The following is a 25,669-nucleotide window of genomic DNA, read 5'->3' on the forward strand; positions in this document are numbered from 1 at the left end:
TTGGGTCAGGGTGATACGTATATTTTGGGAATATGATAGCATAACTGAGTGGGAGTGCTGAACATAAATATGGAATCTATAGCTTTTACTGGTGTATAGAAGTCAAGTGATGATTCCCTTCGAGCTTAGTTAAATAGAAGTAAATGGATGAGCTCTTGTTTCAGTGACTATATATTAGATCACTAAAACATCATTTACAGGTAACTAAGTATTTTAAGGGGCAAAATACATTGAGGGGTGGAAACGGTAAATTTATCCCATCTCGATGTAAATCATCTATATAGAGGATCTTTAATCACATTAAGATTATAACAATGGTTAAATGAGATAGCATATGTATATCGTGAAACATATAGTATGCTCTATATAAGTCTGAGAGTGCAATTCCAAGTTCTAAGAGTGGATTCAACAAGGAATTAATAAGTTAGGGATTTACTTGGTAAATTCGATTCAACTTATTGGAAGCCCAGCAATATAGATCCATGGTCCCCATTCTAGTTGAGACCATACTGTTTGTAAGACTCTATAATTGATTTATGATTAATCAATTATAATTCTAAAAGTTAGACTATGTCTAATTTGAGAATTCTCACTAAGTAAGGATGAAATTGTAAGGAAAAGAGTTTCTAGGTTTATTTATTAATTAAGAGACTTTGTATGTCTAATTAATAATTATATTAAATGACAATATTATTTAATAATCTATTTTAGTTATTAAATAATTAGTTTTGGCATTTAAATGGTTAGAATAGGAAAAATGGCATTTTTGGAGAAATAGAAATAAAATTGAGGAAACTGCAAAATCCAAGTGAGGCCCAAGTCACACCATGGCCGGCCACTTCTTTGTGTGTTCCCCAATTATTATTTTCAATTTTAATTGCCAAGTAATTGCTAACCTAAACCTAGCAGTAATAGGAAAGTGGTGGATCACACCAAATAAGACAGTTAATCAATTACTCAGTAAAAGAGGAAACTGTTTATTTGGAAAGTTGAGCTCTCCCTTTTTCCTATATATTGCTGCCCCCTATCTTCTCTTTGTATGCCTTTGTATCACACGACATCAAGAGAGAAAAGAGAGAGAATTTTTGAAATCCTTGTGAGAGAGAAGTGCCCACACACAGCAAACAGTACCTCAATCATAGATTGGAAGACTGTGAAGGATCACATCCATCTGAAGGACATTCGGGCTCAGATCTTGATTATACTCTGCGACAGACAGGAATCAAGGGTTAGAGATCTGAGTGGAAGGAGACACATTATTCCGCTGCCATCACTGTAAGGTTTCTTAACTTTTATGTGTTTTTATTTATCGTTTTAGAAGTTCATATTTAGGTTGTTAAATCAACATACTTGTGAGTAGATCTAAGATCCTGATAAAATTAATTCCAACACGCATTAGTAATTTAGATTAGTAAAGGTAATTAGCACTAATTTCTGATTTTTTTATAATTATTTATGAATTTAATTATTTGTGGGCCCCATTGTTAGAAATGGGCATTAGAGTTATAATTTCTCAATTCCGGAGATTTTATTAAACTCTATGAGTATTATTTGACTTATATGCGAATTATGCAATTTTTATAATTTTTACTCGGGACAACGGAAAATGCGATGGTTGGCTAGTTTGATCACATAGGTAAGTTTAGAACCTTATTTCTTAGTGGGATATATTTTGGAGAAAATAAAATATCAGAGTTGAGCAGGTTTATGGAATTTGACCATTTTATCCCTAGTCTTGAAAATACCTTAGTTTTAAGTTAAAGGGCATTTTAGTAATTAGCCAATGTGTGATTTGGTGGCTACCTAGGTTGATGACACCTAGCCTTTTTATCCAGCAAGAGATTAATTAGATAATCTCTTTTCATTTGAAGAAAAATAAAGAGAAAAATAAGAAAATAAGAAAATCAAAGAAGAACCTCTCTTCCCCTTCTCTCTCTCTTCGAACCAGCCATAAACCAATGGAGATTGTTGCTAATTCTTGGTGTTTTCAGCAAGAAACTCAGAGAAAATCAAGCCAAGGTAAGCCCTAGCATCACTATTTCTTAGTTCTTGAATTTTAAGGTTTGGTTGAGTATATGATTTTGAAAATTAGGGGTTGTTAGAGTTTAGTTTTTGTGTGTTCGAATTGTAGGGTTTATTTGAGTTAGATTTAGCTTCTTACAGCTGGTTTTGGTGTATGGGATTGGATTTATGCAAGTTTGAGCTTAGAAACCTAAACTTTGATCTTTTATGGCATGTTTTGATTCGGTGGTTTTTTTTGGGATTTATTAGTTGGAATATGTTGTATATCCACTGTTTAGGTACTCTAGAAAGTTTGGTGGCATTTGGATGATTTTGAGCAAGTTGGAGGTTGTTTGGGGAAACCTAGTGCAAACCGGGTAATCGGTTTGCCAGGACCTGTAAAATCGGTTACCCAGTTTTGGCAGATTCCCCGAATAAACCATTTTCTCAATTCTCATCCATTTCAGTGCCGTAGTTGGGTGTTTCCCTGTCTCTTGAGTTAGTGTAATCCCTAGTGAATATAACAGAGCCTAGAGCTATAGGTTCGGGTTTCCTAGATTAGGGTTTCAAACATGTGATTTACCCGGTTTCAATATGTGATTAGGGCATCCATCCAGCACGAGATTTTCTGTTCAGATCGGCCAGCACACTTGAAGCTGGAAAGAAGGTAAGAACTGTATATAATGTGTGATATCAATATGCGAGTGTATGTATATGTTAAGTGTATATGCATGCTTATGTGTTTGTTACACTACCAACACTTGTACAGTTATGGTACAGAGTGCATCGGTATAGTGTGTATTGTTAAAGAGTACATTCTAGTGATACAAGCACAAGTACGGGAAAGTACAGGGTGTTTGTGGTATATCACTCAGTGGTACTCTGTGGTATAGTGAGGTACGTAGTGTATGTGGTATAGTGGCTGTACCCTAGTATGGAACGTTCTTACTCATCTGTTAAGCCTTGTAAATAGGTGTATGGACGCCTAGATACAAGTCGGTATAGTATGATATGTTATATGCTTTCCTTACTGAGTCTGTTGACTCACAGTTTTGCTTCCATGTGTATGTAAGGGAAAGGCGAAAGCTGAACAGGAGTGAGCCTGGCTGAGATGAGGTTGTACATGTCGTGGCAGCACGACCTGGAGTGTTCAGTCTCGGGACATCTGGGGTTATTATTTTTGTAGTCGCTGTGTGACCTGGTTATGTATTTTGTATATTTTGTATAAAAGTTTAAAAACGGGATCTCGGTACTTGTAAATAATTTTGTAAGTTATAAGGATTAATATTTAATAAAAAAGTTTTAATTTGACACATTTTTCGAGAAAATTATTTAATTAGCAAAGGTAGCACTGTAATTGAAAAAGAATTGTAGCGTGCCTTAGCATTAGGGCGTTACAATTTTGGTATCAGAGCCGCCAGATTTGTCTACCGAAGCTTGCCAAGACATGTACAATCTTCAACAGAGAAAGCTCGGCTCACGGTTCAGTAAGCCCGTACTTGTTTAGAATTATATGTGGTTATTAAAGTATGTTAGGAAGCATATTAGAATATGGTTATCTACTTTTAAATGTGTTGCCATAAAATCCATAAGAGAGGTATTAAGCTTTATGATCGCTGTCTAACCTGCCTGGCTTATGGGTTCGCAGGCTAAGTCCTATTAAATGGATGCCCAGCGAAATACAAGAAGTCAGGGTAATATGGTTGAGACTGGAGGCAGTCAGGAAAATCAAATTCCCCAAAATCCCCGTGGTCGCGGCCGTGGCCGTGGCAGAGTTCAGGGTGGTCGTCCTGTAAATCCACCACAAGCTCCTCCGGATTGGGAGCAGAGGTTTGCGAAGATGCAAGATTGAATCCACCAACAAGATGAAGAAATTTTGAGATTAAGGCAGCAAGGTCTTCCTGTCGTGCCTCCACAGCAAGCTCATGTCGTTGCAGCTCCAGCGGTGCCAGCAGAACAACCTGTTGCTGGCAACTGTATGGAGTCGTTATACGAAAGGTTCCGTAAGCAAGCACCTCCAGTGTTTCTGGAAGGTCCAGATGTGATGAAGGCTGAGCAGTGACTCACTATGATTGAGCAAATTTTGAATTTCATGGGGGTGGTTGGAAATGATCGGGTGACCTACGCCACATTTCAGTTCCAGGAAGACGCTTTCGTGTGGTGGGAGTTGGTGTCCCTCACTCGGGACGTCACTGTTATGACCTGGGAATAATTTCAAGAGTTATTCAATGCTAAGTATTACAATGAAGCAGTCCGCAGTGCTAAGCGGAAAGAGTTCACTGAGTTACTGTAGACTGAGGGGATGTTAGTTACTGAATATACCACAAAGTTTGACTGATTCATTTCGAAGTCAACTGATAAGTGTTTGCCATTCTTCAATGTATTGCGAGGCAATAAGAAATTGGAGTGGACAGAAGAGTGTGAAGAGGCTTTTCAGAACATTCAAAGGCATCTAGCAACGCCTCCAGTTTTGGCAAAACCAATAACTGGAGAAACGTTACTCCTCTATCTGGCTATCTCAAAAAATGTGATTAGTGGAGCTACAGTGCGAGAAGAGGGTAAGCACCAACAACCTATTTACTATGTAAGTAAAAGGTTACTGGGGGCAGAGTCTAGATGCTAAGCGAGCCAAGTATATGTGAAAAGGAAGACGTAGAGATGATAGACAACTCTCCTAAATGGATGACTCCTATAATCAACTATCTACTCGACGGAAAACTTTCAACTGACAAAAACAAGGTGCGAAAACTCTTGTACTCGGTGCCTCGCTACACAATAATTGAAGGCAAACTATACAAAAGAGGTTATTCGATGCCTCTACTACGGTGTGTTCTCCCTACAGAAGCAAACGAATTTATCAAAGAAATTCATGAAGGCTTTTGTGGGGATCATGCAGGTTGACAGAGCCTATCTAAAAAGATCATTAGGCAAGGATATTACTTGCCAACGATCAATAAGGACACCCATGAGTTTGTCAAAAAATGTGATAAGTGTTAGAGGTTTTTACATATACCTCGTGTGCCGCCCACGGAACTAAGGATGTGTTGGGAATTATTTTACCAGGATCTTAGATCTACTCACAAGTATGTTTATTAACATCCTAAATATGAACTTTCTAAAACGATAAAATAAACACATATAAAGTTAAGAAAACCTTACATTGATGCAGCGGAATAAATGTCTCCTTCCACTCAGATCTCTAACCCTTGATTCCTTTTTGTAGCAGAGTATAATCAAGATCTGAGCCCGAATCTCCTTCTTCTTCAAGCTTTGATCCTTCACAGTCTTCCAATCTATGATTGAGTTACTGCTTGCTGTGTGTGGGCACTTACTCTTTCACTAGGGTCACGAAAAAGATGAAGGGAAAAGAGAGAGAGAGATTTCGGCCAAGGTAGAGAGTGAGGAAGGCTCAGTTTTCTGAAGAGAGAAATTTCTGTCAGAAAGCTAATCTGAAAACTTGTGATTTGACTGAGCCATCACTTTCTATTTATAGGCAACTACTAGGTCTAGGTTTAGAATTATTTGGCATTAAAATAATGAAAATATTAATTTGAAAAAGCTAATTAAGTGGCCGGCCTAGGTGTTGTAATGGGCCTCACTTAATTTTGCAATTTTATCAAATTTTATCTCTATTTTCTCAAAAATGCCAATTCTCCAATTCTAACCTTTTAAATGCCAAAACTAATTATTTAATAATTAAAATACATTATTAAATAATATTGTCATTTAATTTAATTATTAATTAGACATATAAAGTCTATTAATAAATAAATAAACCTAGAAAACTCTTTTCCTTACAATTTCACCCCTGCTTAGTGAAAATTCATAAAATCAGACAGAGTCTAACTTTAGAATTATAATTGATCAATCACGAATCAATTAATGAGTCTTACAAGCAGAATGTTCTCAACTAGAATGGGGACCATGGATCTATATGCTGAGCTTCCAATAAGTGAACCAAATTTACCAAGTAAATTCCTACTTATTAATTCTTCGTTGAATCCACTCTTAGAACTTAGAATTGCACTCTCAGACTTATATAGAGCATATTGTATGTTTCACGATACCAATATACTATCTCATTTAACCATTGTTATAATCTTATTGTGATTTAAAGATCCTTTATATAGATGATTTACATCGAGATGGGATTTCTTTACCGTTCTCACCCCTCAATGTATTTTGCCCCTTAAAACACTTAGCTACCTGTAAATGGTGTTTAGTGATCTAATAATTAGTCAGTTAAACAAGAGCTCATCCATTTACTTCTATTTGCTAAGCTCGAAGGGAATCATCACTTGACTTCTATACACCAGTAGAAGCTATAGATTCCATATTTATGTTCAGCACTCCCACTCAATCATACTATCATGTTCCCAAAATATACGTATCACCCTGACCCGAAAGTAGGCTTAACTAATAAATCTAAGAACATGAATAGCACTCCTGAGTTGAGCCCAAGCATATCAGGATTTAGATTCTTTTAATCTTAAGATCAACTACTGATATTGACTTGGAAAGATATGTATAACGGTAAGTTTGTAATATCTTAACTTAGTTGCAATATCGGTCCAGTCCAATGTATACTCCATACATTCGAAACTAGTATACTTTACTAATGTCCTGGAAAGAACATAACACTTACTCCAAGTGTAAGTACACATCATCGCTGATTATCACATTAATGTAAATCCAATAACACTGATGAAACAGGGACCAATACTTTTGATTCATATGATCACAATCACATTCCACTGTGTTGACGATACTGTAATTGTGAATAAACATATGATCTGGATTTAACTGATTTTGTGTGTATGAATGTAATAAACATATTAAACATATTTAACCATTAGCATGTAGAATTCATGCAAACATCAATCACTTCAAATTTCTTATGTTGATTACTAATCAGATTGTAAAGAGTTTTATTTAGGGCATAAAACCCAACAGGATGATGACCTCGCCTTACCCATTTGCTACATGGGGGATTAATCTAATTGGGACATTACCCACTGGGTGAGGAGGAGCTAAGTACGCGGTAGTAGCAGTTGACTTCTTCACTAAATGGACTGAGGCTGAGCCTCTTGTTTCCATAACCTGCAAGAAAGTCCTGGACTTTGTCGTCAAGAACATTTTAAGTAGGTTTGGAATTCCCAAGAAGATAGTATCCGATAATGGAACCCAGTTCGATGGTGACTTGTTCACTGAGTTTTGCGAGAGGAACAAAATAATTAAGAGCTTCTCGTCAGTATCCAGGCCTTAGGCGAATGGACAAGTGGAAGTTGTTAATAAAACCTTGAAGGGTACTATCAAGAATAAGTTAGACGTTGCCAAAGGCAGGTGGGTCGACGAGCTACCACAAATACTTTGGGCTCACTGAACTACCGAGAAGACGACAACAAGACACACTCCCTTCTTGCTAGCATTCGGCTCAGAAGCAATGCTACCTGTTGAAGTGAACATATCGACTCACAAACGAGAGTTTTATAGTTAAGAAGAAAACCAAGCACTTCTAAAATTTTCCTTGGATCTGCTTGATGAAAAACGAACTAAGTCGCAAATCACTAATGCAACGTATCAACACGAAGTTACAAGATACTTCAACAAAAGAGTCAAGAAAAGACTATTCAATGTAGGAGACTTGGTGCTAAGGCGAGTATTTGCAAACACGAGAGATGCATCTGCAGGAGTGTTCAACCCGAACTAGGAGGGTTTATATGTAATCGAAGCAGTAGTTGGAGTTGGAGTTTACAAATTGGCTCGGCTAAATGGCTCGCTAATAAAGAACGACTGGAACGTGGAACATTTGCGACCCTACTACCAATAAATTAATGATGTAACTCACATTTCTGATGTAATATTTTAACTTCAGTTATGAATAAAGCGAATCATTTCCATTAATTAAGTAATTGCAAAGCTTTACTCCTTAAAATTACTTAAGGGACATTTGTGTATGATTAACCGGGATTCATCAAGAAATACATGATATAATGCAAACCCATAACTTTAAATTTTTTTAAAGTTTTTGATCAAACCTTTCTGACGAGAAAGGGATCAAACCACCATAAATTTTTAGTTTAAACCTATTTGACGAGAAAGGAAAATTAAAAAGTTAAAACTTGCGTACAAAGCTGAATATTAACGGTTCGCGCAAGATAGGAAAGTACTAAACGAGATATCGAGACGTCTTGATAAAAGTACTTAAACCTAGTAAATGGATAGATAATCTAACTATTCACACGAGCAATCAAAAATATACAAAGTGATAAAATCATTAAAAGTATATTGAAGTTTGCTTAAGGTAGATTGTAACTATCATTGCGAGGCAGAATTGACAACTGCTCGTAACTCAAGAATCTGGTAGATTATTAACTACTTAAACATGAAAATTACGAGCAATGGAAAAATCCAAAAGTACTCTGCATTTGATCAGGATATAGTTGTTTACATTGTGAATAAAAACTTAAGCAAACGCAATTATATTAAGTTCGAATGAAAAAGTACAAGGCATTTAAGATAAGAGAAAACCCAAGTTGGTTTACAAACTTGTCTTTACAAAAATGCCACTAGGAGCAAACCATTAAGCCATTTTCCTAAACAAAGAATACAAGGTTATTCATGGGGGGTTGATGAACTCGAGAAAGATCGTCTACATATAGCTCGAGAAAGACTGTCTACACGTAGCTCAAAAAAGACCGTCTACACGTAAAAAGTCTCAACCTCTGCATAGACCTCATTCTCCACATCAGAATATCCCATTTCCTGCAACCGGGACCTCATTCCCAGCCTCAGGAAATTTATCAACACCACAGATTGGCTGGTCCAAAGATTTTCTTGTGCAAGCTTGGGTCTTGGGTCATTTGGGTTCTTTAGTAGAACCCATGACCTCGCCAACTGGGATTACCTTCTTCTTGGATTCCTTGTCAGCCTGAGGAGGACCTCTGAACTTGCTCTCAAAATCTATGTCCATTTCTGTAGAGACAAAGATAAAAGATCAATAATATTCCAGGTCAGACCACCACTCGCGAAGGATGATACTTACCCTCGAAAATCTCTTGTGACGTTCGCCTGTAACGATCAACTTTATCTCCTTGGATTGAATCAATCGAAAGATCTTCAGTCTTTGAATCCTTCGTTTCCAATTTAAACTGTGATTTGAAGTTTTTGGGAGCATATGGAGAGGAAGAGTGGTTGGTGTATTTTGGTGTTACGAGTTTGGAGGGATAAGTTTCTGAACTTGGATGGGACATCTTCGCAAGAGAATGACAATCCAATTTCTGGATGAAACTCATCAAAAACCAAGAGCGTATGGAACATGGCAAGCCTAAGCCACTATTTTATACTCAAAATCCGATAACGGGAAGGCTAAAGGTTGGAAAATCTAACGGTTGGGAGTGAGGCAGAAGATGAAAAGACGGTTCATTTATACTAATAATGACCCTCGAAACCGTACAACCGCCAAGATCAGAGGACGCGTTTTTCGCAAAAGGGATTATGACAAAAATACCCTTTGTAATTATTAAAAAGTATTTTTTATTAAAAAGAACTTTTTAAGGGGCAATTTTTATACCCAAAATTTGGCTACCATTTCAATGGAGGACACGTGTCAAGTTAAGGGAAATATAGATCGATGCGTGTAACGGTAATCACATTTAACAGATTAACTCATTAAATGAAGAAGTAACAGAGTATACTTACAACTCGTTGACTGTAAGGTCTTATGCGAGATAAAGATATATAAACTGTTGCCTCATGTATAAACGAGAAACCATACGACATTGGATGCGCAAGGCGAGACATCAACTTCGTTACACCTGGAAAGATGAAAGCGATGCACAATGACTGTGAAAACACTTAGCGTATAATATACAAACTAATTATAACAGTCGGGCGAACCCAAACAACTAATAGCGAGGCGCCTATCTCGCTATAGGAAGGCATGCTCCTATTACTTTCACCAATCAACTCCAGATGCCTTTCAGTGAGACTTATAGTCTTGACGAGTCAGAAGCTGAGATTCGAATGATGATTGTTGAAGTACCTTTTTTTTTTAGAACTGTGATTGTCAAAATGAAGTGTTATGTCTTCAAGCGAAGAAACGACAAGGAGTACATCATCAACCTCGGAAAGATAGGGGAAAAGCTTCAGCTCGCTATCAAGGTCGTTGGTACTGAGTTCCTGTCGAGACATCCCATAACGCCATGATTTAAAACGTGTTTAAATACACGATCATTTTGACCCAGTAAAAGCGGATAAATCACAGCTGTATGATATTCAAATAATAACCACATTTATACTACGTGATATGTAATTAAACCTCACGATTTCAGGGGATAAACGTTGTAAAGATCACAATTAACCCTGTAATTAACTGCCTACTATGTGATTATAAGTAGAGGCAAGATATACTGAAAAATGGAGGAAAAATTATAAGAAAAAAGGCCCTAAGAAACCATTAGAAATTAATAAGATTGACTTGTGAACTATGCAGAATTTTAACTGCAAAATCACGTAAAAACCTTTGTGTTCATTTTCTTTTCTTTACCATTTTCATTTTTCTGTGTAAGTTTATTATTTAAGCTCAACTTTAGTTAACAAAAATCTACGTTAACACTTACAACATCATTCCTTTAAATTTTTGAAAAATTTCTAATAGTTTACCGTGCCGAAAATACGTTTGAAGTTTTTTGAACGTGCGTGGTAAATTGGAATATCAAGAATTCTATTTTCGGTACTGTAAACTATTTGTAATTTTTCAAAAATTTATAAAGATGATACTGTAACTCTAACGAATACCGTTATGAAAAAAAATTAAAAAAAATATTTCGACATGTTATTTCAAATATAAAAGTTGACTAAGAGATTTTTTTTTTTTTTGAAAGAAAGTTAACTAAGATGTTATAATAGCTTATATAATTATCATTTGTACTCGAGAAAACTTGGTAACAAAGCTATATATTTTTGTTGAAGGCCTGAACTCGACTCTTTGTACTCTTCACTCTTTCCATTCTACCAATTGGCGCCATCGAACACCCTCCCTCTCAACATCTATGGATATCGATTTCAACGAATACAAATTGCGCTGTGAACTTCGCGGCCACGAAGACGACGTTGGATCCCTTTCCCATTTTTGTTTCGATTTTTCAAATCGTTTTGTTCTATTTGTGTGTATATATTGTATATACTTACTTGATTGGTGAGAATTTGTTTTTAGGTTCGAGGGATTTGCGTTTGCGGCAATGCAGGTATTGCCACTTCGTCTCGGGATCGAACCGTGAGGTTCTGGTCTTTGGACCCCTCCGACGAGAGACGATTCTCGGCATCTAAAATTCTTCTCGGCCATACGAGCTTCGTGGGTCCGTTGGCATGGATTTCGCCCGATGCCGAAGAATTCCCGGATGGTGCAATTGTGTCTGGAGGCATGGACACGCTGGTCCTAGTTTGGGACTTGAGAACTGGGGAGAAGGTCCACACTCTCAGGGGCCATCAGTTGCAGGTCACGGGTCTTGCGTTGGATAACGGCGACATTGTATCATCCTCAGTCGATTGGTAACTGCTTTTTGTTTTTTTCGTTTACTAGTTGGCACTGTGCACCTTTGATAGTGAATTTCATTGTTGTTGATGATACTTTGAAAAAACATGTTTTTGCCCCCAATGTTTGAATTAGAATTTTTGTTAAGTTAAGCTGGTATTGGATGAGTCTATCTTTGTCCCGATTTTAAAATCTGGCTCAGTATTTTTGTTTCGGTGTCTTTTATGTAGCACTTTGAATCGGTGGAGAAAAGGCCAAGCTGTTGAATCATGGGAAGCTCACAAGTCTGCTATTCAAACAATCGTAAAGTTGCCTTCAGGCGAGCTTGCTACAGGTAAATTAACTTGTTGACAGTTCTGTGAAGCAATTGATCTGTGTTAGGTTAGACGATATTTTGAACTGGTATTGACTATCTTTTTGTTGCATAATCTAGGTTCGAGTGATACAACTATAAAACTTTGGAAAGGAAAGACATGCACACAAACTTTTGCAGGGCATACAGGTATTTTAATTTATGTACATATAAATAGAATTGTGTTATGTGGTATAAAAGCTATACATGGAACTTTTTTTTTTCTCTTTTTTTTGTGGCAGCTATACATGAAACTTTTACTACATGTTTATTTGGTGAAACCATTTTTTTTTGGGAGGGTTAGGGGGTGATTAAGTTTGGTGATTCCCGATGTCTCCCAAGGAAAGTCCAAATCAGATCCCCTTTCAGTAAGAAACATAAATTTAATGGATAGGATTAGAGAAAGATTACTAGAAGGTAGAGTGTAATGTAAACCTCAAAAATAGAGAACAAAGGAAATGAGGAACCAAAGTTAATGTACACGTAGAATTGGAGACAGTATTTCTATACTGAGAATAATAGAAGAAATGAGAATCCCTTGAAATTATTAGCACAGATGCCAAAGAGAAGCTAAAATTTGGCATTTTCCCATAAAAGTAACCAAAAATAAGACACTTTTACTGTTGATCCAAATTACTGAAACAATTGCTTTCACCACTTAATCCCACTTCAGTTTCCATCTTCACTTTGACGAATCCAGTAGGCTTTGATCATTATTGATTCACATTTTTTGGGGAATAAAATCTTATTTTGCTTCAGATAACAATGTGTTCCATAAGGCTCTTGCACGAATGGATGATCTAATGTTTGATAAACGTTAATGTTGTGTCATTTATCTTTTTCTTTGTGGCTTAAGGTTGATGAAGGGGACATACTTCCGTGTAGTGCTGATTTTTATGTTTTTGCAGTTCTCAAACTCTGATAATCACTTATAAGGTAACAAATAAAGCAAGATAAGATTTAGATTAGAATATTGGATGATAATGGAAATAGGAGTGGTAGAGATTTGTTCACTTCACTCTACTAGTCTGCATTTGCAGAAAAAGATATTTTAAATCTGTTGTGTTAAGCTGGATGAAATTGTGAAATCTAGAAGATACTACAGTTCCATTAGTTTTGTCTGATAAGTGTTTTGGCATTCTCAGTTTAAAGGATTTCTTGATCTGTTCGTATCATGTCTTGAGTATTTGTAACTTGGCTTACTTTCTTAAAGTGTACAATTTATCTACAAGAAAACTGACATGGTGAGGATTTTGCAGATACTGTTCGAGGCTTAGCAGTGATGTCTGATTTAGGGATTCTTTCTGCATCACATGATGGGTGAGACCTTTGTGTGTTCGCTTGCTTTTTTTTATCTTCTTAATTTGTCTTTGCGATGTACATTGCATTAAGGACATTGTTGTGAATTGTATCTACTAGTGGTCTCCCATGTTGTGAAGTGTATCTACTAGTCCGTGTGTATATATATTATATGCAAACATGCCCATATGTCATATGCCACTTGGTTTATAAGAGGAACGAGCATGGTTGAATTTAGAAGTTAGATCATGATTCGTGAAACACTATGTTTGGTAGGAGGGAAAGATGAGTAAATAGAGAGGGGTGGAGGGATAGTGATGGAAGGAGAGATTAGTCTCTCACTCTCTTGTTTGGCAAGAGGGAGAGAATGATGGAGACATTCTCACTCAACTGTAAAAATTTAATCCCTCCAATTATGGAGGATTGTAGAAAAAGACAATAAAATTTGTTAAGTACTATATTTTTCCCTATATATTAAGTAATAAATATTTCTGTTCAAAAGGACAATATTGTAATTTACTAATTAATTTTCCTTCCAACTTCACACTTAATACTAAACAACACAAACGAGAGCAAATATCTTCTCCATCATTCCTACTCCGTATCCTCTCTTAAGTTCTTCATCCATCTTTCTCTCCCTCCTTCCTACCAAACATAACCTAAATTTAGTGAACAACGTGTATAGCAAATAAGTTCTCATGGCTATTGGGAAACAAATCATGGCTTGTGCATATCATAATATCTATAAACAACTAAATTTTTTGTTGCCTGCTTTTTATAAATATCGAGCTTGGAAAACTCAAATCTTCTATTTTTGTACCCATGAGGGGTGACTCAAAGGTTAAGCATGTGGTTTGCTCCCTCATGATTTGAAGTTCAGTCCCTCTTGGGCATGTAGCGAATGTTATAGTTTTTTAATATCCAAATATAGTAGGGTTTGGTTGGGGCTGCAGTTTCAAATTTGCGCTTGCTATGTGAGTTTGGGAATTTTCGGGTGATTACAAAATATATTATTATTATTATTATTATTATTGTTACTGTGTAGTTTCATTAAACAACTAAATTTTGTAATGTCTGTGGCACCTGAGGCTAGCTCAAGTGGTTGGATGTGCGAGTGTGTGTGGAGGGGATAAGGGTTCTTATTTCCTTGTATAAAAACAAAATAAAATAAGTTATGTCTTATACATGTACAAAAATTTATCTTGAGCTGTGGAGACTCAAAATCTTTTTTCCCCAACACAGTTCTATTAGGTTATGGGCCTTAACTGGTGAAGTTTTACTTGAGATGGTTGGTCATACTTCTATCGTCTATTCTGTGGATTCACATGTTTCTGGACTTATACTCAGTGGAAGTGAAGATCGTTTTGCTAAAATATGGAAAGGTTTGTGCTCTTCATCTCAAACAAGAGCTTGCTTTGAGTTTGTATGCCTTTTTTTAGGAGTTTCCTGCACTTTATTATGCATGACATTCTTTTGTATTCTGTAACTACATTTTAGTACCAGCTAACTAAGAGTTTCCTAACATAAGTTGGGATTCTGAAAACAAGGTTAGTATGTGCTAATTTCGTACATCTCAAATTTGCGTTGTGCTGTTGATAAGAACCTATTTCACTATTGTGGTTTTGGGCCCACTTTTTATTGTATTGCCTTTGGCTTCCACTTTTATTAACATAACTTTCATGTTTTCTGCTCCTTCTTCTTATATTATTATGCCATTCATTTATGGCCAAGTGTAATGTTGATATGATAAACTTGTAAGCATTGATTAGATGAAAGAGTTCCTCTGAGTCACTACTTCATTTTGTACCTCTCTGAGTGGGTTTAGATCAGAAATGTTGACACAACTTTTTTTTTTTTGGATTATTATGTGGTGATTCTTTTTCTCTCTCTTTGCCAATATAACCTTAGCTCATGAAATGCCTGCAATATCAATTGACATTGTTTTGTATCAATCCTCTTCTAGTTCACTAAGGCTAATGTATTGGCTCTTAGAACATAGTTTCCTATTCTTGTTTAAATAATTACTAGAAGTTTTTGGTGTGTACCAGATGGAGTTTGTGTTCAGGGCATAGAACATCCTGGCTGTGTTTGGGATGCGAAGTTCTTGGAAAATGGGGATATTGTGACAGCGTGTTCAGATGGAGTTGTACGTGTTTGGACAATACACCAGGACAAAATTGCTGACCCACTGGATCTCGAATTATATTCATCTCAGCTTGCCCAATACACATTGAGCAGGTATGAAAGCTCGGCCATCCATTTGTTTGCAGTATCCTGTTGTACAGTTATTCTCATAAGCAACTTTAATACTTGTTTTTTCAAATCTCTTCTGTTGGACAGTTATTCTCATAAGCAACTTTAACACTCTTGTTTTTCTCAAGTCTCTTCTGTCTCCCTTGGATGTTTGTGCATGATCTCCTTTTCTTTCTTGCACTCCTAAATTCAGAAAATTGTCAAGCTGTCTTTGTCTCCTGTTTGGAGGAAAGAACCTAGCCAAACTCCAGTTATTTTATTTTTCTGTGAATAGGCTTAGTCAAATTAATTTCATTGCTTATTCTTTATTTACTTGCCCTTTTATGCAAATAAATGCTCACTTTCACTATCATAAACTGCGCTCCATTCCCTGTGGATTTTTAGGTCCAACTCAGGTATGATTTTCTTGTGAGTTCTTACCTTTATTATTTGGAAGCTCTACCTGATTTACCTGTTATTTTTTTTTCCTGGTTTTAGAAAGAGAGTTGGAGGATTGAAACTGGAAGATTTACCCGGGCTTGAGGCTTTACAGATTCCAGGTTTGAAATTAGTCGTTTTAATTCTCTAGTGAATTGAGCCTACTTGTCCCAGGCTTCTCTGTGTGATTGATGAAAGGTTTTTGGTTTAAGGTTTATTTATTTAGTTTATACGAAATAGCTATTTGTTTATTTGACTCATCTGCGGGGGAGAGAGGGAGGGAGGGAGATGAATACAATTTGGAACTACACAAGTAAGCATTAGTAGGAAGCCAAATCAAATAGCAAATAATTCATAATAGTTCTAATTACCAATAAGAGTATCTTTATCAGTCCATAATTTCAGTATGCACACTTAAATTTCTTTTTCCTTCCCTGTATTGAGAATAACCCCTTATTTTTTTTCCATGTTTCTATCTCTGAGTAAGTTCTGGTATTTTGTATCAGGAACCAGTGACGGCCAGACAAAAGTTGTCAGAGAAGGGGACAATGGTGTGGCCTATGCATGGAATTTGGGAGAAGGGAAGTGGGATAAAGTAATTTACTTTCTTGCCATAGTAACTATGTTTGGCATTTTCCTCATGCTATTAGTTTACATATGTCTTCTCAGCACCTTTTTCATCATAAAATCAAGGATGTGTTATCCGAATGAATCATCAATTTATGAGACTTTAATCTGCGATGAGATCACTGAGGATAGCAATTTTTAATGAGCAAAATAATTGCTTTGTTGGAAGTTTTTTTCTTATAAAATTAATGTTACTTGTATTTTTTTAATGCTTCTAGAACCAACAATTATTTTGGCTTAACACACTTAAGGAGTTGACTGTGTTAAGTCAGTAACTAAAATGAATTGGAGAGAGTTTCTAATTTATTACTTGTATTTTTTTTAATGCTTCTAGAACCTGAAGCTCACTTTTTTTAGGGGCTTTATCTTCCACAACTGAACTATTTTCTTGTTCGTACCTTCTCATTTATTAAATTCATTTTGTGCATATAGATTGGTGAAGTTGTTGATGGACCAGATGATGGCATGAAGCGTCCTGTACTTGATGGAATTGAATATGATTATGGTTAGCGTTTGTTGTTTATGAAAATATGAAAACAGAGTCCATTTTCTGCAAGACTTTAAACTGTTTATACTCTTCCTTCTTTTATTCAGTATTTGATGTTGATATTGGAGATGGTGAGCCAATTCGTAAGTTGCCTCACAACCGATCAGGTAGTTCTATCACGCTCTTTGATTTTTCCAAATATCTGGTTGGCTGATATTTCTGAAGTCTGAACATTCTTTATCTATTCGGTCTTATCATCCACTCGTTATTTTTTTTTTGGGAAATTGAGCTAGAACAATCTGAAGATATACGCACCATCTATTGTATTGTTGGTCTGTATGAGTTTCTTTGTAGAGAATTCTCTTATCAAAAGTACATTTCTTGTTTAATTAGTTTTCAAACATAGACACTGAATTGAGGCGGTGGATTATTTTAAGTTATGAACGTTGGAACTAAAATATTTCTACTTAAAAATTGAAAATATCTGGATAATAAAAAGGCTTTCTGTGACAAACATTGTTACTCATGTTTTGTATTTTATTATGTGGTTAAAAACTGTGAATTCATATGTTGATATAATAAGCAGTTATACAAACTTTTTGATTCAGATAATCCATATGACACTGCTGACAAGTGGCTTCTGAAGGAGAATCTACCACTTTCATATCGGCAACAAATAGTGGAATTCATCCTCCAAAATACTGGACAGAAGGACTTTACACCTGATCCAGCTTTTCGCGATCCTTTCACTGGCTGTGAGTTTCATGTCAACCCTTTGACATAGACCATTATGAATTATTGACTTGGTTTTATTATGCTTTGTTCTAGTTTTGACTTGTTTATGCTTCTGTGTTTTCCATTTCAGCTAGCGCATATGTACCTGGAGAATATTCCAAATCTGGTACTGTATATTAGGTTAATTACCTTTCTCAAATAAAAATTTCCAATGTGCGTAATTCTTACAAAATTCTCTCTTTAACAGCCACTGTTGCAAAACCTGCTTTCAAGCATATTCCTAAGGTGTGCTCAGATCTTGGCTCATTATTTGTTGAAATTGTTTACTTTATCCATAGTTAATGGTACTATATAAAGTACTTTTATGTATTAGACAGCCTATGAATTAGACCGACATTCAGATATTCTGCTGAATGACGTTGCTCATCATCAGAAGCTTATCCAAATAGTTTAAGGGCTCATTGTATCATTGCCACCATAAGTATTTGCATGCATATTGGAATTTACTTTGTAAATGTATAATTAAAAAGAATATATAATAGTTGGGAATCAGAATCTTTTAGGGTGCATTCTGGAACCATTATTTTAACAGTTTTTTGTTTTTTTAATTAGAAAAGTGAAAATATTTTTAAAAAACATGTTTCATAAAACTGTTCATTTTAATTTTTCAAAATAAGAATCAAAACTTTGAAATCAAAAATAAGTTACTTTTAAAATTTATTTCAACAGTTTTTTTAGTTATAGTTTATATTGTCTTTCTCTTTCGTCAATATTCACTGTATTTTCTCTCCACTTTCTCTTACTTTACTTTCTCCCTCACTTAAATAAAAAAATAAAAAATAAAAGTTACCTACACATTTTTTATTTTTGCTTTTAAAATTAAAAAAAAAAAAGTTACCTACACATTTTTTATTTTTGCTTTTAAAATTAAAAAAAAAAACAATTATCAACCACATTTTTATTTTTCAAAAGTAAAATTTTTATCAAACACACCCTTAGTAAATTGGCTTCCTGGTTGCATTCTTGAAGTTGGACAAATGGAAAATTTATTGGCTGACGCTGTTCTTACCTCAGTGATTTTTTTTTTCTGGTAGGGCAGGGATTTTTTTTAATTTAAATCCATCTCTTATGCAACATCTTTTCTTATCTTTGTCAACCATCTTAATTTCAGAAAGGAATGCTTGTTTTTGACATAGCTCAGTTTGATGGGATCCTCAAGAAGATTACAGAGCTTAACAGTGCTCTACACTCTGATCAGGCAGGTTCTTTATGTGATCTAATATTGTCCTTTTTCCTTTCATTGTTTTCTTTAATAGTGTATCTTGTAATTATATATTGTCGTTTAATGCTCGTTAACATTTGATTACTTAATGAAGTGAAATGTTAAACTTTCTTCTTTTGATTAGAGAAAGTAGGCTTCTTTATCTATCATGTCTTGATCAGTATTTTAACTAATGATATATTGCTTTGATCTTTTATGCTTAAACGTTCTTGTGTACCTGGCATTAATAGTTTGTCTAATTTATAGTTTTCTAAAAAACAAAATTCTATTCTTTTGAAGGAAAAGAAGCACTTGGCTTTATCGGAGCTTGAGATTTCCAGATTGGGTGCTTTAGTTAAAGTTTTGAAGGACACTTCACATTATCATTCTAGTAAATTAGCAGATTCTGATATTGCTGTGTTGCTGAGCGCCATAAAATCATGGCCAACTACGATGATATTTCCAGGTTGGAATTCAAGACTTGTTACATTTTTGTATGCACAGAAGTTTTAATAGTGCTTTGTTGCTGACTGCAGTGTCAGGAAATCGTGTTATGTTACTTGATTTTACATGTTTCCTGGTTAAAAGAGAAAAATATTATCTTACATCATATAATTTATCTGAATTGAAGCTGTGCTTTGTTTTATAACAACTTACTGCTGGTCCATGCTTTCTTGAGAAAGACGTTCTTTTCCTACTCTAGGGGTGGTCTATAATAACACTATCGTTTGACAGCTACGAGTGCTTGTGCTTGTACTTTTTCAAGTGTTTCTCTTGTTGCTTGTTGAAGAATATGTGGGTGTTGAAATCATCACCAGGCTGATAAGAGTGGCTTTGTGGTCATGATCAACCTATGAAAGAAAAAGTCTCCAAGTTTCCCTGTGATGTGATTTTTCCTGTCTTCCAATTCATTGTATTAAGTAGGGGTGCACATGGGTTGAGTTGGCTAAGTTAGAGGTGTTTTAATAGGCCAACCCAATGACTGCGGTTTGGAGAAGCAATAAACCATTCAATTTTTTTTATTGTACAACCCAACCTACTTGGTACAACAATATGATTGGGTTGGGTTCATTGGGTTGAGATGAATATTTTAAGCTTTAATATTTATGTTACAAACATGATAAAATAATTTAACCTAGTGCATACTAAAAAAAACAATACATGTAAATATATATATATATATGTATGTAGATATAGTGCTTTAAAAAAAGTCTAAGGTGGTAAGGGTAATATCATTGTGTGGCTAGAAAAGTTAATAATAGTGATTGATTCTCACGTTAGACTTGTTGGTAGAAGTAGTAGGGTAACTATGTATTACTTGTTAGTGATGTGTTTTGGTTAATTCATTTTTTAAGGTTATCTTAATAATATAATTTATTTATGAAAATGTAAAATATATATTTGTATATATTTTGTAAATGTAAAATATATTTTATGTATGAAAGTTGTCTCAAATTTGGAATGTCTCTTAAGAAATGAGTTGGGTTGAGTTATATAGAGTTAGAGTGTGCCCAAACCATAATCATCCCATAATTATATGGCCTATTACTTTTCAGACCAATGAGCCATGCCCTACTCTTAACATAACTCTTTAATGCAAAAAATTGGTTGGGTTGAGTTGGCTCGGTTGAATGGTTTGATGCGACATTGTTCTCTTTAGAAAAGAATTATAGATGCTGCAGAATGGGAAGTGAGAGGTTGGAAGTAAAAAAAATATAGAAATAGCTAAAATAATTTAATTTGGTTTAAACAAAAATTCATTGCTCAAGGTTGCTGATGACTCACAGTTTAGCAAAATATTGTGTTGCTGCAATTATATGCGACTTTGTTCTCTTTAGAAAAGAATTATAGATGCTGTAGAATGGGAAGTGAGGTTGGAAGTAAAAAAATTATAGAAATAGGTAAAATAATTTAATTTGGCTTAAACAAAAATTCATTGCTCAAGGTGCTGATAACTAAGAGTTTAGCCAAATATTGTGTTGCTGCTGTGAACGAGCAGTGGCCCTGACTCATCCTTAAATGCATTGCAGATACTTTCTACAAGCATTCTCTTTGCTTAATGGGCTAGTGTATAGTTTTGCATATTTCAGTTAATAACTTTTGAAGTTTGGAGTACTTTGTGTATGGCTGTTATGTTAAATGCACAATACTGAACTGAATTGTTACCTGTGCTCTTGAAAGTTCTATTTTAGAGTGACTAAATTGTATAACCAGTTAGCGAGATTTCATTATGTAATTTTTATTTTCGGTTTGTCCTTTTTGTTTTTTGGTAGTCATTGATACTCTCAGGATGGTCGTGCTGCACCCAGATGGGGCAACTTTGTTCCTCAAACACGTTGAAGCTGAAAATGGTACTGAAGCTAGTAATTGACTCCCGCCCTTCCTCTAAACTTTTATGGCAAAATTATCCTGATGCATTCTTGCTTATGCAAAAGTAAATGTTATTGATATATTATATGCTTATGGTTATCGTTGATTTTGTCTCTTACAGATACATTGATGGAAATAATAAAAAGGGTCACAGAGAACCCTTCACTTCCTGCTAATCTCTTGACAAGCATTCGTCTTGTCACCAATCTATTCAAGAAATCTAGCTTCTTTAACTGGTTGCAAAGACATCGCGTTGAGGTTTCTATATTATTAATGCTCATCTGGTTTAGGATTGTATGAGTACAATTATATATAAATGAGTTTTGCAGGTTCTCGATGCATTCTCCAGTTGTTATTCATCTCCAAATAAGAATTTGCAGTTGTCCTATTCAACCTTGATACTAAAGTAAGTGTGTTATTATCATCTGATTGTTGTTGTTAAGTAAGGTCATGTTGAACTTTTGTTCCATCAAGAAAAAAGAAGAAAAAAAGGTCATGCTTGTAGGATCAGCTGAGAAATTACAGAGATATTTGATCCCCATTCTACATTTGGCAGTTAAAAAGACAATAGAGTATTTGATGCGCATGTGCTCATAGAATCTAGTTCTTGCCTTCTTGGGAATATCTATGCCACAGAAATATGGGAACTCTAGACTCACACATTATTGCAGTATTATTATGTTAATGTTTAGAGTTACCTTATTTATAAAAATCTATTTTATTTTTTATTCTTTTATGGAGATGGGATTCACAGCCAATGAAATTCAAATAAAGATTTTAATATTAAGTTTCTTTTAATTAAATTCTCTTTTTATATTTACTTTTACAGTTCATCTGCAATTTACCGAATTTAGTATAGGACTCTGACTTAATCTATCCAGTCTGTTGTTCAAAAATAAAAAAAAATAAAAAAATCTATCCAGTTTGGTCCTATCCCATCCAGAATTATAATTCTTCCATACCAAATGCATTCTATGTTCGTTATTGAGTGTCCGAAGGAACAAGAGTACTATATTGACTCCAAATATCAGGCAATATTATTTGTATTTGTTTTTTTGATAGAGCCATATTAGCAGTTAATTGTTGATCTTGTTTCCTTTTCAGTTTTTCTTTTTTTGGGTTTATTTTAGTGGTGCTGTGAGGTTTTCTGCATTCACTTCTGATATTTGTTCTCTTTTGGGCATTTGACAGCTATGCTGTGTTGCTAATTGATAAGAAGGATCAAGAAGGTCAGTCTCAAGTTCTTTCTGCTGCTCTTGAGGTACGTTACACTCTTAATAGTGACGCTGTAAGGGATCCTATCCTAATTATATATTTTACTGTCTGATTCCAATGTGGAGGGATTCCCCCTTTTATTGCAGTAATATTACGTTGATATTTAGAGGTATTTTATTTATTAAAATCTATTTGTTTGTTAGATGGGATTCACTCCCATTGAAATTTAAATTAAGATTTTAATATTTTGTTTTTTTCAGAATGAATTTTTCATATGGGATTTCCCTTCCTGGAGATGGTGTCGTTTTCTTTAATCCATTTGAATCATGATGCTTATGCAGTATGACATTATTTTTTGTCCATTTTGGTATCTGCAGATTGCAGAGGAGGAAAATTTAGAAGTGGATTCAAAGTTCCGTGTTTTAGTTGCAATTGGATCATTGGTAATCTTATATCTTTTAGTTATTATTTATTATCATTTTAATTCATTTGGACCAAACATTCATGAACTTGCTATTGATATGTCGCATTATTGTCCATTTTTTATAACAGATGCTTGATGGTCTTGTTAAAAGAATAGCCTTAGATTTTGATGTGGATAACATTGCTAAAGCAGCAAAGACTTCCAAAGACGCTAAGATTGTTGAAGTTGGAACTGACATTGAACTTTTAACTAAAGCAAGTTGAATATGCTGGTAGGTGACTCTCTTAACGTCAGTTCAACTGTTTTTGTAAGTTTGTGGATGGTGTAGATGAGAGATGAGAGAGACTACTCTCAAGTTGGAATTAACTATCATCGTATCAAAATTTCCAAGTCTTGTATTTGGACATTTATGAATCTGTCATGCCCTTTCATTCATAGGCAAATGTTGTACATTAATTCTATGAACGATCAGTAAAAGATAGTTAAGAAGAATGTTAATGAATGTTATTGAATTGACAAAATTATGTATCCAGAAATCATGTTATACATTACATTAGTGTGTATTTTTTTTTTTAAAAAAAAACCTAATCCATTAGTCTCTCTATGTATATAATATGTATAAATAAATATATAAATACATTCTTACACATTTACTTTCTTGTCTTTCTACAGGTTTTTTCATGACATTCAAAGTTAGAAAAGAGATTGATGGAAATCACAATAGCCAAGATTAATTTGTTAATTACTAAATTGCAGCAAAAACTAGGCGTTTATGATTTCTTAAAATACAATTTTTGTTTGGGGGAATTTATTATACTCAATATTACTCACGATAGTTATTTATAAAAAAATAAAAACGTTCCTGGTATTAATCTATCGGTGCAAAGAACAGAACAAATTTGTGTTTTGATTACTGTTTACAATATTACATAAATCACAAAACCTGTAAAATAATGATACAAAAAGTGATAGTAGTTTGATTTGATCTAGTTGTTTCATTATTTCCAATTTGCATATAAGTTATTGTCTCACCACAAAAGCATTCTGTTGAGTGGAATACGATGCTTCAACCTGATCAGAGGTGAATTAAGAAATAAAATTTAAGTGGAGTGATTTATCTGTATTTTGGTGCTTAGCATTTTTTATAATTTGTTATATAACTATCGGTAAAATTTAATATCAAATTCCACTTATTTTGTTTTTTAAATTATAGACAACTACAATATGACATTTCATAGTGGTGTTAGAGACAATAATACCTAATAACAATGTTTATTTTCAGTAGATTTTAACATTTTGATGAAAATTACAAATTTAGCTATAACAAAAAATAAAATAATAAATATTTGTGTATAAAATAAATTTTAAAATTATCATATTTTACATTAATTACTAAATTCAAATCCCTACAAATTACAATCATAAAAAAAATTAAAATTAAAGAATGGAACTTTGAACTTATGACCTCCTTTTAGGAATATTGTTACCACTACATCAAATAACATTATGGTAAAATATTTGACTAGACTAGTATGATAGACCAGCCATCACTTACGTTTATTCTCGCAAGACTAGGAAGGGTACTCGGGTAAGGCGTAGCTCTTTTTGGGGTACACTGATTTTGTAATAAAAGGCTAGATAGTTTTCTCTTGAGGGGTGTGAAGTATTTTAAGTCTTTTATAACCATTTGGGAGAGAACCAGGTTCTCAAAGTCCTGAGTATTCAATACAAAGCCAATTCTGTCGTTTTATCCATCATCCCTGTTTTATTCTCCTTTAATTTTTGCTACTGATCTGAATTGAGCAGGTTGTTCTTATCAACTTGGTATCAAAGCAACAATTTCATAGGACCTAAGAAGGATACAAATGTGGAGTTTATGGACAAGCCGAAAAGTAGCGGGTGTTCTTGAAGTAGATGCTTTGACCTCTCTAACCGCTCAAATGGCCTCAATGACCAACATTTTGAAGAACATGAACATGGGAGGAAGTGTACAACCAGCCCAGCTGCTGCCATTCAAAGGGCATAAATTTCGTGTGTGTATTGTGGTGATGGGTATACTTTTGAAAATTGTCCTTCAAATCCAGCTTTGGTTTGCAATGTGGGTAATCAAAATTTCAACCGCAACAACAATCCATACTCAAACTCCTACAATCCGGCATGGAAGCATCATGGGGAGGTCAAGGGGCAAGTTCAAGTGGAGCACAAGCACAAGGAAAACAAACATTTCCACCGGGTTTTTCTCAACAACCAAGACCTTAACAACCTCACCAACCTCAAGGCTCTCAAACAAGTTCTTTGGAGAGCTTAATGAGAGATTATATGGCGAAGAATGATGCTGTAATTCAAAGCCAGAGAGCCTCTCTTTGGAATCTTGAAATTCAATTGGGGCAATTAGCCAATAATTTGAAGAATAGACCACAAGGCACTTTGCCTAGTGACACCGAAAACCCAAGAAGAGATGGCAAAGAACATTGCAAAGTGGTAACCTTGAGAAGTGGAAAAAATCTTGAGTCAAATGTGGCTGCAACAGGCAGTAAGGAGCCCTCCTCAATCCAAAAGAGGGGGAAATGAAGAAAAAATCAGCAATTTCAGCTGCTAAAATTCCCCTAGATGTTACAGCATCAAGTCAGCATTCTGCTGCAGAAAAGTCTTTGCAAAAGCCACCTCCACCATTTCCTCAACGGTTCAAGAAG

At 34.8% G+C, this 25,669-nt stretch overlaps 1 protein-coding gene across 2 annotated transcripts; it reads left to right on the forward strand.

The window, feature by feature from the left end:
* The first annotated feature begins 10,915 nt into the window (after nucleotides 1–10,915).
* Nucleotides 10,916–23,961, forward strand: LOC115703159 (uncharacterized). 2 transcript variants are annotated; one of them, XM_030630665.2, is made up of 23 exons: nucleotides 10,920–11,114; nucleotides 11,219–11,553; nucleotides 11,767–11,870; nucleotides 11,970–12,038; nucleotides 13,148–13,208; nucleotides 14,430–14,569; nucleotides 15,236–15,425; nucleotides 15,918–15,979; nucleotides 16,364–16,452; nucleotides 16,917–16,989; nucleotides 17,079–17,138; nucleotides 17,580–17,726; nucleotides 17,837–17,872; nucleotides 17,954–17,991; nucleotides 18,878–18,964; nucleotides 19,268–19,433; nucleotides 21,241–21,318; nucleotides 21,459–21,595; nucleotides 21,667–21,743; nucleotides 22,529–22,598; nucleotides 22,930–22,995; nucleotides 23,105–23,247; nucleotides 23,649–23,961. In XM_030630665.2, exons 1-22 carry the CDS (start codon nucleotides 11,055–11,057, stop codon nucleotides 23,237–23,239), a joined length of 2,280 nt encoding a protein of 759 aa, XP_030486525.2. In that variant the 5' UTR covers nucleotides 10,920–11,054; the 3' UTR covers nucleotides 23,240–23,247; nucleotides 23,649–23,961. The 2 variants fall into 2 exon arrangements, with proteins under 2 accessions (XP_060962700.1, XP_030486525.2); XM_061106717.1 differs by lacking the exon at nucleotides 23,649–23,961 and having other exon boundaries at nucleotides 10,916–11,114; nucleotides 23,105–23,532.
* Nucleotides 23,962–25,669: the final 1,708 nt, after the last annotated feature.

The sequence above is a fragment of the Cannabis sativa genome, chromosome X (genome assembly GCF_029168945.1).
Source record: "Cannabis sativa cultivar Pink pepper isolate KNU-18-1 chromosome X, ASM2916894v1, whole genome shotgun sequence".
Taxonomy (NCBI): Eukaryota; Viridiplantae; Streptophyta; class Magnoliopsida; order Rosales; family Cannabaceae; genus Cannabis; species Cannabis sativa.

What these genes read in the sequence shown, in the direction of transcription:
- LOC115703159 (XM_061106717.1), top strand. Translation starts at nt 11,055, where the DNA reads ATGGATATCGATTTCAACGAATACAAATTGCGCTGTGAACTTCGCGGC. An exon ending in TGGAGAATATTCCAAATCTG is followed by an intron (nt 17,873 to 17,953) that starts GTACTGTATATT and finishes TCTCTTTAACAG; the next exon opens with CCACTGTTGCAAAACCTGCT. An exon ending in CTTTCAAGCATATTCCTAAG is followed by an intron (nt 17,992 to 18,877) that starts GTGTGCTCAGAT and finishes TCTTAATTTCAG; the next exon opens with AAAGGAATGCTTGTTTTTGA.